The 13,976-nt window shown below is 43.4% G+C and overlaps 1 protein-coding gene across 2 annotated transcripts in view; it reads left to right on the top strand.

The window, feature by feature from the left end:
- The window catches only part of BTAF1 (B-TFIID TATA-box binding protein associated factor 1), a 54,949-nt gene that overhangs the window by 10,308 nt on the left and 30,665 nt on the right, over positions 1-13,976 (top strand). For both annotated transcript variants that reach the window (XM_032950323.2, XM_032950322.2), the window contains exons 3-11: positions 929-1,043; positions 3,098-3,244; positions 6,692-6,849; positions 7,122-7,258; positions 7,643-7,760; positions 10,561-10,629; positions 11,257-11,346; positions 11,964-12,059; positions 12,802-12,978. In XM_032950323.2, the coding sequence (XP_032806214.2) occupies positions 929-1,043; positions 3,098-3,244; positions 6,692-6,849; positions 7,122-7,258; positions 7,643-7,760; positions 10,561-10,629; positions 11,257-11,346; positions 11,964-12,059; positions 12,802-12,978 (1,107 nt within the window). The remainder of the gene's footprint in view (positions 1-928; positions 1,044-3,097; positions 3,245-6,691; positions 6,850-7,121; positions 7,259-7,642; positions 7,761-10,560; positions 10,630-11,256; positions 11,347-11,963; positions 12,060-12,801; positions 12,979-13,976) is intronic.

Genomic DNA, 13,976 nt, shown 5'->3' with positions numbered 1-13,976 from the left:
TAACTGGTCTCTAGCCTTACAGGGCTGAGTGCAGATGATGGTGCGATACCAACCCAAATTCGTTCTTTTTTTGTCGAACGAATTTATATAATGCAATAGTGGAGTCCAGTTCACAAAAGTTTGGACCCTTTGCCAGAGTGGAACTGCGAATGCTCGTGCCAACCACATCCCCACACGTGCAGGACAGGATAAATGCCCTATTGCTCCATGGGTTGGTTGCTGATGCTCAGATTATGCACTGTCCCATTTGGTCTCCACAGGTGTCCTTTTGCTCTTTTACACTGCTTGCTTATTGGATGAGATATTCGTCATTGAATTTTATATTTGTATGGTCGAAAAATCTCCGTTTTCTGGTCCACGTGGTGCTGTGGTTACAGCACTCCACTCTTAATCAAAGAAGCGTTGAGTTCAAACCCTAGCCGGTGGTTTGCACAGCCCATCCGGCTAGTCTGATAAAATAGATACTGCATTGGGAAAGTTGACTGGTAAATTGTAGGGATCGCCTGGCCTCGGGTATTGGATCGTGGAATTTCCATCATTTGCTTTGGACTAGCATTGAAGATAATTGCTGCTCATTTGATCAGGGCGACGTTTCATTTACTGAATATAATTTGCGATATTTCGTTCGTCAGCACTAACCGCAGAACAGTGCCGGATAATAAAATGTAAGCATGCACACAAACAAATATGGAAACAAAATGTATCTGAACTTTTAGATCTAAGAAAGCAATGTTTACAGCAATTGTTGATTCTGATGGAACTTATATTTAATATTGCCAGGTTACTGCTTAAAATGGTTTCACTTGGCTGCCTTCACTCCTGCAAGAAGAAACACATCCACTTGTCTGGTTTGAGACCACAGGATGGGCTCGTCATGCGTTGTGGCACACACGCCATGTATAATTGCATTGCTCGCGTGTTGCTGCAGGTGATAACTTACTTGAGGAGCCCCAACTGGGACACGCGCATCGCTGCGGGCCAGGCGGTGGAGGCGATCGCCAGAAATGTGCCGGAGTGGAATCCCCTTCCGAAGTCCAAGTTGGGTAAGGAAAATGAGGGTGCTGTCACATTGACCCAGATGACCTACGCATACCATCTCTGATGTACGAGGCAATGAGCGTATCTCATTGATAGTTTGTCTTTTTGCGTTGAACTAGTTACTGTTGGTTCCACCAAAGTTCGTGAAGCACAGTCCAGGGGTGGCTTACTAGATAAGGTGTCTTTAAAATCATTCTGCTGCTCAGTAGAGTAACAAACCATACAGTGAGGGAAAAAAGTATTTGATCCCCTGCTGATTTTCTTCATTTGCCCACTGACAAAGAAATTATCAGTCTATAATTTTAATGGTAGGTTTATTTGAACAGTGAGATACAGAATAACAACAAAACAATCCAGAAAAACGCATGTCAAAAATGTTATAAATTGATTTGAATTTTAATGAGGGAAATAAGTATTTGACCCCCTCTCAATCAGAAAGACTTCTGACTCCCAGGTGTCTTTTTTACAGGTAACGAGCTGAGATTAGGAGCACACTCTTAAAGGGAGTGCTCCTACTCTCAGCTTGTTACCTGTATTAAAGGCACCTGTCCACAGAGGCAAACAATCGATCAGATTCCAAACTCTCCACCATGGCCAAGACCAAAGAGCTTTCCAAGGATGTCAGGGACAAGACTGTAGACCTACACAAGGTTGGAATGGGCTACAAGGCCTTTGCCAAGCAGCTTGGTGAGAAGGTGACAACAGTTGGTGCGATTATTCGCAAATGGAAGAAACACAAAATAACTGTCAATCTCCCTCGGCCTGCGGCTCCATGCGAGATCTCACCTCTTGGAGTTGCAATGATCATGAGAATGGTGAGGAATCAGCCCAGAACTACACGGGAGGATCTTGTCAATGATCTCAAGGCAGCTGGGACCATAGTCATCAAGAAAACAATTGGTAACACACTACGCCGTGAAGGACTGAAATCCTGCAGCACCCGCAAGGTCCCCCTGCTCAAGAAAGTACATATACATGCCCGTCTGAAGTTTGCCAATGAACATATGAATGATTCAGAGGACAACTGGGTGAAAGTGTTGTGGTCAGATGAGACCAAAATGGAGCTCTTTGGCATCAACTCAACTTGCCGTGTTTGGAGGAGGAGGAATGCTGCCTATGACCCCAAGAACACCATCCCCACCGTCAAACATGGAGGTGGAAACATGCTTTGGGGGTGTTCTTCTGCTAAGGGGACAGGACAACTTCACCGCATCAAAGGGACGATGGACGGGGCCATGTACCGTCAAATCTTGGGTGAGAACCTCCTTCTCTCAGCCAGGGCATTGAAAATGGGTCGTGGATGGGTATTCCAGCATGACAATGACCCAAAACACATGGCCAAGGCAACAAAGGAGTGGCTCAAGAAGAAGCGCATTAAGGTCCTGGAGTGGCCTAGCCAGTCTCAAGACCTTAATCCCATAGAAAATCTGTGGAGGGAGCTGAAGGTTCGAGTTGCCAAACGTCAGCTTCGAAACCTTAATGACTTGGAGAAGATCTGCAAAGAGGAGTGGAACAAAATCCCTCCTGAAATGTGTGCAAACCTGGTGGCCAACTACAAGAAACGTCTGACCTCGGTGATTGCCAACAAGGGTTTTGCCACCAAGTACTAAGTCATGTTTTGCAGAGGGGTCATATATAACATTGTTATTCTGTCTCTCACTGTTGAAATAAATCTACCATTAAAATTATAGACTGGTCATTTCTTTGTCAGTGGGCAAACGTAAAAAATCAGCAGGGGATCAACTACTTTTTTCTCCTCACTGTACGTGCGATTGTAATTCTGCTGCCTCTCTTTTGATTGAAAGTGGGGCATCGGGCCTGTGATTCTTGTCTTATCCTGCTGTCTGACAGCGTGGGTGTGTTAGACAAAATGTAATTATTAGTTGAACAAAGTGTATCTGTCTTAATGCCAGAACGTGTCTGTTGATAAAGTGTTGTGAAAATGCACCAAAGCTTTGGTGAACATTCTCCGATTGTGTACAAAGTTATAATGGGCATGGCGATTGTGTTCCTGATGAGACTTAATCTTTAGTGCTGTGTGCGCTTTGTGCATTTGTAGAGGGGGAGCAGGGACGGCAGAGCCCGGACAGCCAGGATGACGACCGACTGGCGTTCCGCAGGTTCGACATCGCACGGTTGCTCAAGCACGGCGCATCCCTGCTCGGCTCCACAGGGGCAGAGTTTGACGTTCAAGACGACAAATCTGGTAATGAGACACACATTCGGCCATGTGGCATATGCCCGTTAAAGAAATCCATTTTCGTTTGTGTCATCATAAGCCAATTGGTCTATCCACTACTAGATGAAGGCCTCCCAACACCACAGCTGTCCATCACAGTCCAGTGCTGCGATCATCATTCTTGACATTAACTGTTTTTTCAGCTTTATTTTGTGTGGTGGTTCCCCTCTTAGATACATTCTCTCCTTTGACTTTCCAATCTGTTAAAAGTCTTGGCCATTGCCCATCATCCCATATTGTGATGTGCCCTGCATATGTCAATTTACTTTTCTTAATTGTAATTAACATGGCTCTGATTTGTGTTTGTTCCTGGATCATTGTTTCTTTTTCTATCTCATTGTCATTCCAATAATACATCTCGCCATGCTTCTCTGTACACACTTTTTTTTGCTTCCAAATTATTTTCTGATTATTCTTTCGGTGTCATGAGGTGAAGAATTTTAGTTTTTTGAAAGTCGGTGAGCAGTGTGACATCTTCCCAGAAAAAAGCCCTCAGAGTAATTTGATCATAACTTCTAATAAAATGGTTTCAGTAGGTGTCTATTAACACTATGGGCATTCCTCTTCAAAGAGCATCACATATCAAGAAAACCACAATAATTTTTCATTCATGTTGAAAACCAAATGTAATGTCATGCTTTTAATGTGTGGTCTTTGGTGACTGGGCTTTTGAGAACATGTTGACCCACGATACTGTACAATACAGTTTAATCATGGGTAGCCAAAACCTGGATTCAAATTCAAACCCAGAATCTTGCCATTGCTGGCTCAGTCCGCTGAAACATTATTAGCTCCGTGAGCCATGTGGCACACATGTCAAGGACTTTGCAGAGGTTATGAGCTTCTTCCTGGTGAGCTGAGAAAGCAAAAATGTCTTCTTGCGCAAATAAGAACCAATTGCGATTGGTCAATTCCTCATTCTCATGGCGGGGTCATTATCTCCATGGAATTAAGAATATTGCTGTGCCACAATGTACTACTCCATTTTGTTGGCTCCAGAAGGTTGCCAAGAGCATATTCCTGACTGGGATTGCAACTCTACAATCGTCAAATTGTGAATTTTTACATTCGAAGCATGAGACCAGATTGTAAAGAATGATGGCCTTGTGCTTGGCTACCATGTTATATTGAGCATGTGCAAAGTATAGTGAAATCATCCTATGAAATGAAAATACATTGAGGAATGTGCTGGTCGTATTCACTACTAGAAGGCCTCCAAACACCACAGCGGTCCTATCACAGTCCAGTCCTGCTATCATCATTACTCACACCTACAATTTACTCTGGAAGAAACCGTGCTTTGTGTGTTTGAGTGTTCAGAGAATGTATTGTGCTTATAATTGCCTCTCTTTGAGTTCACCAACATTCATTCCGGTCATGAAAAGGGAATAAGGTATAGTCATACATTGGCTTACAATTTGCTCCAGATCTATTTTAATTTACCTGATATTTGACCTCTCCTATTTATGGAATACTCGCACACACTCTCACACATGAGTAGCAACAGCCTGACGTTTGGCGAATTCATGTACACTCAGCTGAGGCTTCGGGCAAAATGCCGCCCAGTGGTGATTCAAATATCGAATGTGTGCCGTGGAAGCTCGTTATGAAATAAACCGGTCGATTTTCTCTTGGGTGGGAGACTATTGAGGTAAAATCTCTTTTTGAGGATTACTGTGCAATTATTTGCCCTGTAAGTGCAAAATGTCCATGTGTAGTCACACTTTTGTTAATTCATAATTGACGGCTTTAAATGTCCAACGGGGCCCATTGTTAGTGACCCCTCATGCTTGGTGACCTTAACTGTAGACTGACTGCTTTGAGGTGTCGTGCCGCAAGATATTTGTCACCTTTGGGGGAGAAAAACAAAATCCATTTTGTGAGGCAAAACCATCTTTAAAGGTGGTGTTTTCAATTGCTTTCAATAATGGTATTGTCATTGTGACCGTTAGAAATTGTGTGGAATTTTTATTATTTTTAAAGGCCAGCAGTTTCTGCCAAATGCTTCTGCTTTACACCTCTGCTATTTGTGGAGTGCGTGGGGTGTCTTCACAATGTGTTCATATAGCCTGTTCTTTGTGCAACAATTATCATTTGCCAGATAAATTTCGAGTGTTATAAGAAATTCGTATAATTATTTTGTAATGTTTGAGCTATGTGCATTGCAAATTGATGGTAGAGTGTAGTGTTCAATTGATTTGATATAGTAATAACCTGTAATATTGCTTAATTGTGTTGTTCATTCAGAGAAATAATTTTATGTAGGCATGTAGCCATGCTCATGCAAATAAATATTGGTTTAAGTTATGATGCTATTTTTCTAAATTCGACGTTCAGTTTAGTAATTCCTTTTTTAACACGGTACATGCGTTGCTGAAAAGTGCCTCGTTAATCAAACACGTGTAAAGCGAGGAATTGCTGTACTGAATCACGTTTGCACTGTGAACTGTGCCCTGCAGTCATCCAATGGTGCGACAAAAAACCTGAGATGGGAGAACTGTATCACTGCACCGCTCTGGCGCAAAGCTCAAAGTAGTTCATCATGAACCACTCAGAAACTGCGTTGATAGCGGTCCGCGTTGTGCGAAAAGTGTTTCCAAATAGTAGAACTGTGTTATGGCGAAAACGTGTTAAACGAGGACTTGATCATACAGCTATATTGAGCAGCATACAACTCGCTTCTCGTGAAGCCAAATCTCGTGGACACATTAAATTATTAAGCTTAAATTACTGAGTGCTGTAGTAAGTGGTGCACATAGTCTTCAAAAGTGCAGCCATAATTTATTGATGGTTGTTTTATTGTGGTATTGTATGGAGTGAAGTGTTCATTCTGTATCACAAGGCAAGGCTTAAGAGGTGGGGTACATAGGACCACTGCCTACATTGCACTGCTCTATACTTTTCGCTTTAGGTGAGTGGTTGTCAACGTGGTTTTGACTAAACCCTTTGAGCCACTTAAACCATTACTGAGCTTATGAAGAATTACTGTTTTAAAAAGATTAATTACACATGCAATGCGCAACACATTTGTAACTGTTTCTGGTTGGCTCAGCAGTCATGTGTAGGGGTGGTGTGCAGATTTTAATGCACATCCACCATATCTACTTGAACTCCATGGGGCTGTGGAATTCCGAAGGACCCTTTTGTTGTTTGGAGACCTAAACAATTATACAAGCAGTCGGGGAACCCCAAAGGGACCCCAAATGGGTAATTAGATCCCAATTGATAAGAGCAGTGCCATCATTTAGACCACCGCCTACAAGGTACGGATGGGTAACTCGATAAACATGTGGTGTCTCGCACGGTAAAGGTCAATGCGCGGCGGTGGTGGCTACACTATGCCGGAATCTTATGATGTGCTTCCACATGCTCTGGTCTCACTGGCTGGGGGTCGGACTGTGCGCCCCTGTTCAGATGTGGACCCCAAGGAGCGAATTGCACGGCAGAGGAAGCTGCTGCAGAAAAAGCTCGGCCTGGACGTGGGCTCGGCGCTGGGCATGAACACGCACGAGCTATTTGACGACGATGACCTCAACGCTTCTTCGTCGAGCACCAACCACACCAAGCCCCAAGTACGCATCTAAGGGCACGTGCCATCTCTGGAAAAAATATTAGTCGTTTGGCAATAAATTTGTTGTTGGTAATTGTTGGCAAGAACTTTTTTTACATGTATGTTGTTTGTACCTTTTCACGTACGAAGGGTTCAAGTTGTTAAATCACAGTCATGGAATAATGAATATTGCTCTGGGAGGGAAGGTACTGGTGTCCTCTGCTTTCTGCCCGGGCTCTATAGGAGGCAGCCTAGTGTTGTCATGCAAGCGTTATTGCTGTTTGAAACTCGCAGCCCTTCAATGCCGTGGAGATCATGGAGTCTGAGTTTGCGCACGGCATGAGCAATCGGCAGAAGAACAAGGCAAAGCGCATGGCTAAACTGCATGCCAAGCAGAGGTCGAGAGAAAACGCGGACGTCGCCACGACCAGGTGAGATTGCTCGCCAACTACGTTAGCTCCTCTCTGCCTCGTGCAGCTGTAGGAAAAAAAAAGCCTCTCCGATTGACACCTCGGCCTGCCTACCACATTGAGTCTCACGGGAGTGCGGACGTGTTAGTGGTGGGAAGAGAATGCGGCTGATGCTTTTGCTTATGGGCTTTTATCATCAGGCGATTGTCTGAAGCAGATGGACTAAAACTTTATCTTTTTTTAAAATCATGTATTTTTTTTTATTTCTCTTTCAGCTTGACTGCTACTGTGTTTAATCGTACATGTTTATTTTAAAAGCTGCATTATGCTCGTGCTGTGTTTGCTATGCGGGTGTGTGCAAATCCAAGCCCATGTTTGCTTTTAATGAGGATATTCTCTGTGCAGTGACACTGTTGATGGAGAGCCAGATGAGAAGAAGCGAAAAGTGGCGGTGGAGGTACCCATTGTTGAGGACAAAGTCCTGCTGGAAACTCTACCCGAAAACAGCTGTCTTTTTGAAGAGGTACCATGACAACCCTGTAGTGGCCATAAAGGGACATTATAAACTCTGTCTACCACAGACAGGATCTTGATGGATCACAACAATGATGTCATTCGTATTGCATGCGATGGGGTGTGAAAAATATCTCAGAACTCCCAAAATTTGTATTTTTCATTTGGAAGCTTTAGAAGCTGTCCAGACGACATTTCTCTCGTAGCACCCGTTAGGGGAAGGACATTGAGGCTCAACAGCAGTCTTTATTGTTTATAATTGTTTATAGAGCGTTATGGGATGCTGTTAGCATGAAGGACGCTATATAGAATGAAAGTAGCATTATTGTAATGATGGCTGCTGATCCAGGACGATTGTAGAACCAAGTCTGAGAGCTCTGCTGGTCTTTGGGTTCCATAAATGTATTGTAACAAGTACAGGCAGAGAGCTGTCATGGAGAAATATTAACTCTGGCTTGTGTCTTTTCCTGTGAAAGGCCAATCTTGGCAGCATGTACGTGTTGATTTCATGATGATAGGAAATAAAAAAAATACTCTGTTTTTATGCAATTGAATGGGGCATGTAATGTTCGCCAGGGATGAGCTGTGCAGGTAATTGTTTAAGTACTGTGACTTGTATTCTCTTTGCAAACGGAGAACACGGGATTTTGGTAATGTGTCATGTTTTTACTTGACTCTTGGCTTTTGAAAAATTCATGATTGCAAACACTTGCCCCCATTGGCAATGCGGCTCTTCCACAGAGCCCTGCTCTATATCGCAATGGACAGACCTCACCACAACAATGCGGCAGTTTAAAACCATTCTTCGTGAGCCATGGTTTTTGTTTGCCAGATGCTGGTTACTCAACCAGTTTTCTAAGTGCATTCTCCATGCTCCTGAAACATTTCAGTCACTGTGATTATCCAATTCTTATCATCTTTACTCAATTGTAAAACTGATGTCATCACCAAGTGAAGTGACTTTGCATTATCCATTTTGCATGTGTAACATTTAATGGAATTCTCTTAATTATTTCCTATATAGCAACTAACTTGAAAACGATAGACCAAATTCATTTCTCTCTGTTGGTTCTCGATTACACACTGGCTTTTGCATATTGAAGACTTGTTTGTTTTTGAAGGGTAATTCACTTTCCTCCCTGAACAAAAGTAGGCATTAATGAATTGGTTAAAACCTGTTAATTTTAATGTAATTTTCAGCGATGCAGCACTGAATAAAGATATTTTTTAATGCATGTATAATTAAAATTCAGTGCCTGTGGCAAGGACATGATTTTGCTTTAAAAGCAAGCTACGCTGATGTTGCAGTGCAAGTACACGTGTTGTTGTTGCTGCAGATCTAGGAGGCTGAGGGTTATCACCCTTTTTCCCTTTGGGATATTTTTTTGCAGCGGTGACACTCCAGTGTCACGAATAGGAGTTTGGCAAAGGTTGTCATAACAGTGTGCTCATGTGAAGGTTGCAGGCGAAGTTTGGTTGCGGTCAGGACTTATATATCCAACTCTATAAATTGCTTCGCATGTGGTAGGAGATCGCTACGGAGGTTGCAACGTACATGTCGAGGGGTTACTGTCGAATGGCAACCAACGTGTTAAAATTACATTGCCACAACCTTTGCACATGAACCTGACGATACTGACTTGTGCTCGTTAGCAGCTGGGAACAAGTTATCAGTGGTGCTAATGATTTAAACAAATGAAAGGAAAACAAAATAACCTTGGTAGAATTCTTCAAAACTATTGTTTTATTCATTTATATTATTCCTTGGCAACCAAAACTCTTAAGATACCCTCAGGAATGTTAGTAATGGTGATGTCTGCTCGGGTTCTTCACAGTTTATTGCCTTGCAGAGTATTTGTATTGTATAAGACACTCAACGTTTTAGCAGACACAAACAAATGTTGGATAAAGGCATTGACGTTCTTCATTATGCAGGATTAGAAATTAATTTCTGTCTGCACATTCTAATTCGATTTTTGTTGGGCGGTAATTGTTTTAAATATTACAAATTCGTTTTATTTTTTCATTAGGATTCATGAATGCTTTAATCGCTTTCAAAATGCACACGTGCACATGTACACCTCATTGGTCGCCAGGACTACTGTGTGGCCCCATGGTTAGCTGATTAATTCGACCTTGTTCTTGCCGAGTTTTGTATTTAGGGAGTTTTTATTTCATTTGTTTAACCAAGGCATTGCTTTATACAATGGAATTTTGATTTATACAGCATATAAATATCTAAATATGGTGTGCAGAAACAGTGGGAATATTTTATAGAGAGAGGCAGTTAGTAATAGGGAGAGGGTTGGAAAGGGGAAGGTCTTGGGTGTGGACTTAGCAGGAAGTTGACAACACAAATGGCTGGGGGATGTGACTCCCAAACAAGTTTTGACTGCAGGCTTTGACAGAGAGCCTTGGTTGCTGGAGTGGGGAGAGGGGCAATAATGATGAAAGGGGAGAGATGGGCACGGGGAGTCCATGAAGGATCTTCAAGATGTGGAGTACTACTTTAATAATTGATCTGGGATTGGTTTGCGAGCCAGTGGAGGGATCTCAGAATTTTAGCGATGTGGTTTTAGTGATGGGTGTGGGCAGCGTACGTATGTCAGCTTACTCATTATAGCTGTGTATTTTGGATGTTTTTGTTCATATATAAGCAATTTATTTGCAGTGATTTGCTGTTTTACTCATCCACATTGTTACTCCATACATTCTTGTGCTCTAACGCAGTAAGCTGCCTTTTTAAAAAAAAACGAGAGCATTTGATTTTATTAATCTGAATGTGTGGTGCAATTCAATTGTATTTGCAGATGAACGAATGGCCATTTGAAAGTTTTTGTGAAGAGCTATGCAATGACCTCTTCAGCCCTTCATGGGAGGTATGTTTATTTTCACTTCGGTTCTGCCATTTCGGATGAGGATTTTTAATTTCTCTACTGGCCGTTTAAAATAAAGTCTTATATCCTCCCATGTACTTGTAGTTTCCACAACCATCAAAAGATTTGCTTAGACCATAGCAAAGATCTCAAATGTTCCTGAATTGAACATTGCCAAGTCTTGTACACTAACATTATACTGTCTTGTGGCTTAACCTCTGAAGTATAGACCAAGCATTTTATTTCCAACTCGCTGGTAGCTTAGGATTACTCACAAGATAGTTGTGATGTGCTTTTTGTTTACTTTAGCAGAAGTTGAGCTAAACCACAGCTATCATGACATTCTAGCTTCGTTATGCTCAAAAGCCACACTTTGGGTTCAACCACGTATGCATCGGTTTTGTAAGAGACTGTCGACTAATGCCGGTATGCATCTTGGAGTGTATTGGTTTGCAAACTGCTCGTTCTGGCTACAATACGGGTAGCGCTGCTCCTTCTAAGGTAACCGGCAAGTGTGTACGAGTGTGATAGTTGCTTTTTTTGGGAAGGTGGGAAGTCCTGTGGTGTGAGGCTTAAGATGATGAATGCGTGGAGCACACCGTTATCGATGAGCACGTGTGTCTACGCCAGGTGCGGCACGGTGCGGCGACGGGCCTCCGCGAGGTTTTAAAGGCACACGGGCCAAGCGGGGGGAAACCGGCAGATGCCACGCTGGAGGAGGTGAGCCACTCTCTCGATTGTACGTATGTTGAACATTCACACCGTGCGTAGCCAACCGTGCTAATTGGAGGTGCGGGGGATGGACAGCAAAATACACACAAAAATAAGTTCTAAAATAATTGAGTTTTCAGTCTCGATTTAAAAGTAGACGCGCATCTGAACATGCGCGTGATCCGGTGATGGTCTTTATCTGATGGCTGGCCAAAAGCCGCTGCTCTTCATTTGCACCATGCAGGGAATGAAGATGGCAACTGCAGTGTGTGCTCGATTCTTATTTGAGTGTCAAAGTACATAAAGTTAATTGTAATCATATTATTTATTCATCTGAGAAGGCCTAACTCATGAGATTTTTTCAAAGTTTTAATATTGTTTTAAGAAGTGTTGTACATGTCTGACGCAACTGGAGTATGCGGAGAGAACACACATGTATATCACTGAAAGATCTACACGGTAGTTTTCTATTTTTAATCATGATTTTTGTGCCATTCGTACTATTGCTCAGGGTTAGCCTGCATGTCTAAAGCTCAAACTGGAATGCTGCTGTGAAAACGGAAAGTGTTATTCTGCTTGTAGCCCCAAATGCTGTATGTCGAATGAGCCTTGGTGTGTGTCCACAGATAGAGGAGCAGCATCAGCAGTGGCTGGAGGATCTTGCCATCCGCCTGCTGTGCGTGTTCGCCCTCGACCGCTTCGGGGACTTTGTGTCTGACGAGGTGTGGCCTCCACTTTCTTATATTGCGGCTCTATACACTGCAGGGAAATCCCCGCTATGCAAATGGAATCCCTTCTATTTCAGTGCAGTCCCTCGTATCTCTGGAGAAATTCCTCCTACCCATTTGGATTCCGTCCTTACTCAATGCAAGTGATTTGCTTTGACATACAATAATGGAGGCATTGTAGCTTTTTGCATTTAGTGCAATACCAGTCCACTAAGCTATTATATTTCGGGTTAGACTAATTAAATATCTGGCACCTCTTTTATCTGCACATGATAAAATGCAAAGCACTTTCGACTGATAGAGATTGCGAAACACATTTTACAGTATGGAGGCATGAATTGTAGTAGAACTGGAAAACGTTCAAACCCCCATATCCTCGGAGGCCACATGAGTATATTGGAATTCAATCAGTAAGATGAAGCCTTACATTTAAATTGCTTTCATGTTCAAATGAGTGTGGTGTGACGCTCATCTGCACTAGCGTCCCAAATCATTGGTGTAAATTCCAATCGCAGGTGCCAGTCTCTTTAAGACACACCCACTTGTCTTCTTGAAATACGGTGCTCATTGTATTGATCACAGGGAATGGTGTGCTCATTTGGTTTTTGACCATGAGTATGAATTCACAACTCTTTATAAGTTCGGCCTTTTGTCACAATGCCACAGCCATGTGTAGAATTGTCGATGGCTCATCATGTCTATTCCCACCCCCTGTAACCATTGCTGCTGCCGTCAGGTGGTGGCGCCCGTGCGAGAGACGTGCGCACAGACACTGGGCGTGGTGCTGAGGCACATGCGAGCCGAGGGCGTGCTCGGGGCCACGCGCGTGCTGCTCCAGCTGCTGGGCCAAGAGCAGTGGGAGGTGCGGCATGGCGGGCTGCTGGGCCTCAAGTACACGCTTGCAGTGCGCCAGGTGACTGCACACGCACACGTACAAAGACAGATCCCCCATATATCCTTAACAGACTGTTGGGGAAAGTGCTTTTGGAGAGCACCTATGAAGGCCGGCAAAGCACGAGGGGGTGGGTGGCCAACACTACACCCGGTCGACTTTGTCTCCACGGTGGCGATATTTACACACCGCACCAGGTACGCATTTGAGGCCGAGTCGACCTAGGGGAGGCCCAGGACCGGTTCAGATAATTATCACTGGTGTTGGCTGCAAACAGGAAACGAGTTTGCGTCCACAGGTTCGTAGCGCTGCGTGCCACCCGCTACGCTACTGTTCTGCACGCACGCGAGTTCAGCAGGGAACAAAGACTTGGCCATGTAACACTTGAAAGTTGCACAGCATGACGAGAATGTGAATTACCTACGTAGAAGTTCAACGCACTCGATCATGTCTGTTGTATGTATGCATGTTGAATGTCTTTCGCACCGTACGTAGCCAACTGCTAATTAGAAGTAGCATGTGTGTGTAATCTGATTACTGAGACTGCTTTGGAGTGTTACCTCGTGGTTGGCATCCAAGGAGAAGGCATAAATACAGATAGTGGGCCATTGCAAAAACATCCTTGGGTGTACCACGTGTCAACTTAGTAAATAGTTTCTTGATCTGGCAGATAAATAATTATGGCAGGGTGCTGTAACGTGATTGGCAATGGATGTGACGAGCCATTGATGTTGATCGTGACAATTACATGCACGGCTGTGTGGCATTGTGACAAATTGCCGAACTTATAATTGGAGAGTTGTGACTGGATAATCGTTGGTCAAGTATCAACTTAGCCCACCATTCCCTGTGATCAATACAATGAGTACCATATTGCAAGAAGACAAGAGTGGTTGCCATTGGAAAGAGGAATTTACACCAATGGTTCTGGGATGCTAGTGCAGATGAGCTTTACCCCACACCCATTTGAACATGGAAGCACTACATTTAAGGCTTCATCTTGCTGATTGAATTCCAAT

Source organism: Petromyzon marinus, chromosome 9, assembly GCF_048934315.1.
Source record: "Petromyzon marinus isolate PM22_M1 ecotype Great Lakes invasive population chromosome 9, UKy_Petmar_22M1.pri1.0, whole genome shotgun sequence".
NCBI classification, from domain to species: Eukaryota; Metazoa; Chordata; class Hyperoartia; order Petromyzontiformes; family Petromyzontidae; genus Petromyzon; species Petromyzon marinus.
This window is presented reverse-complemented; position numbering and strand designations above follow the sequence as displayed.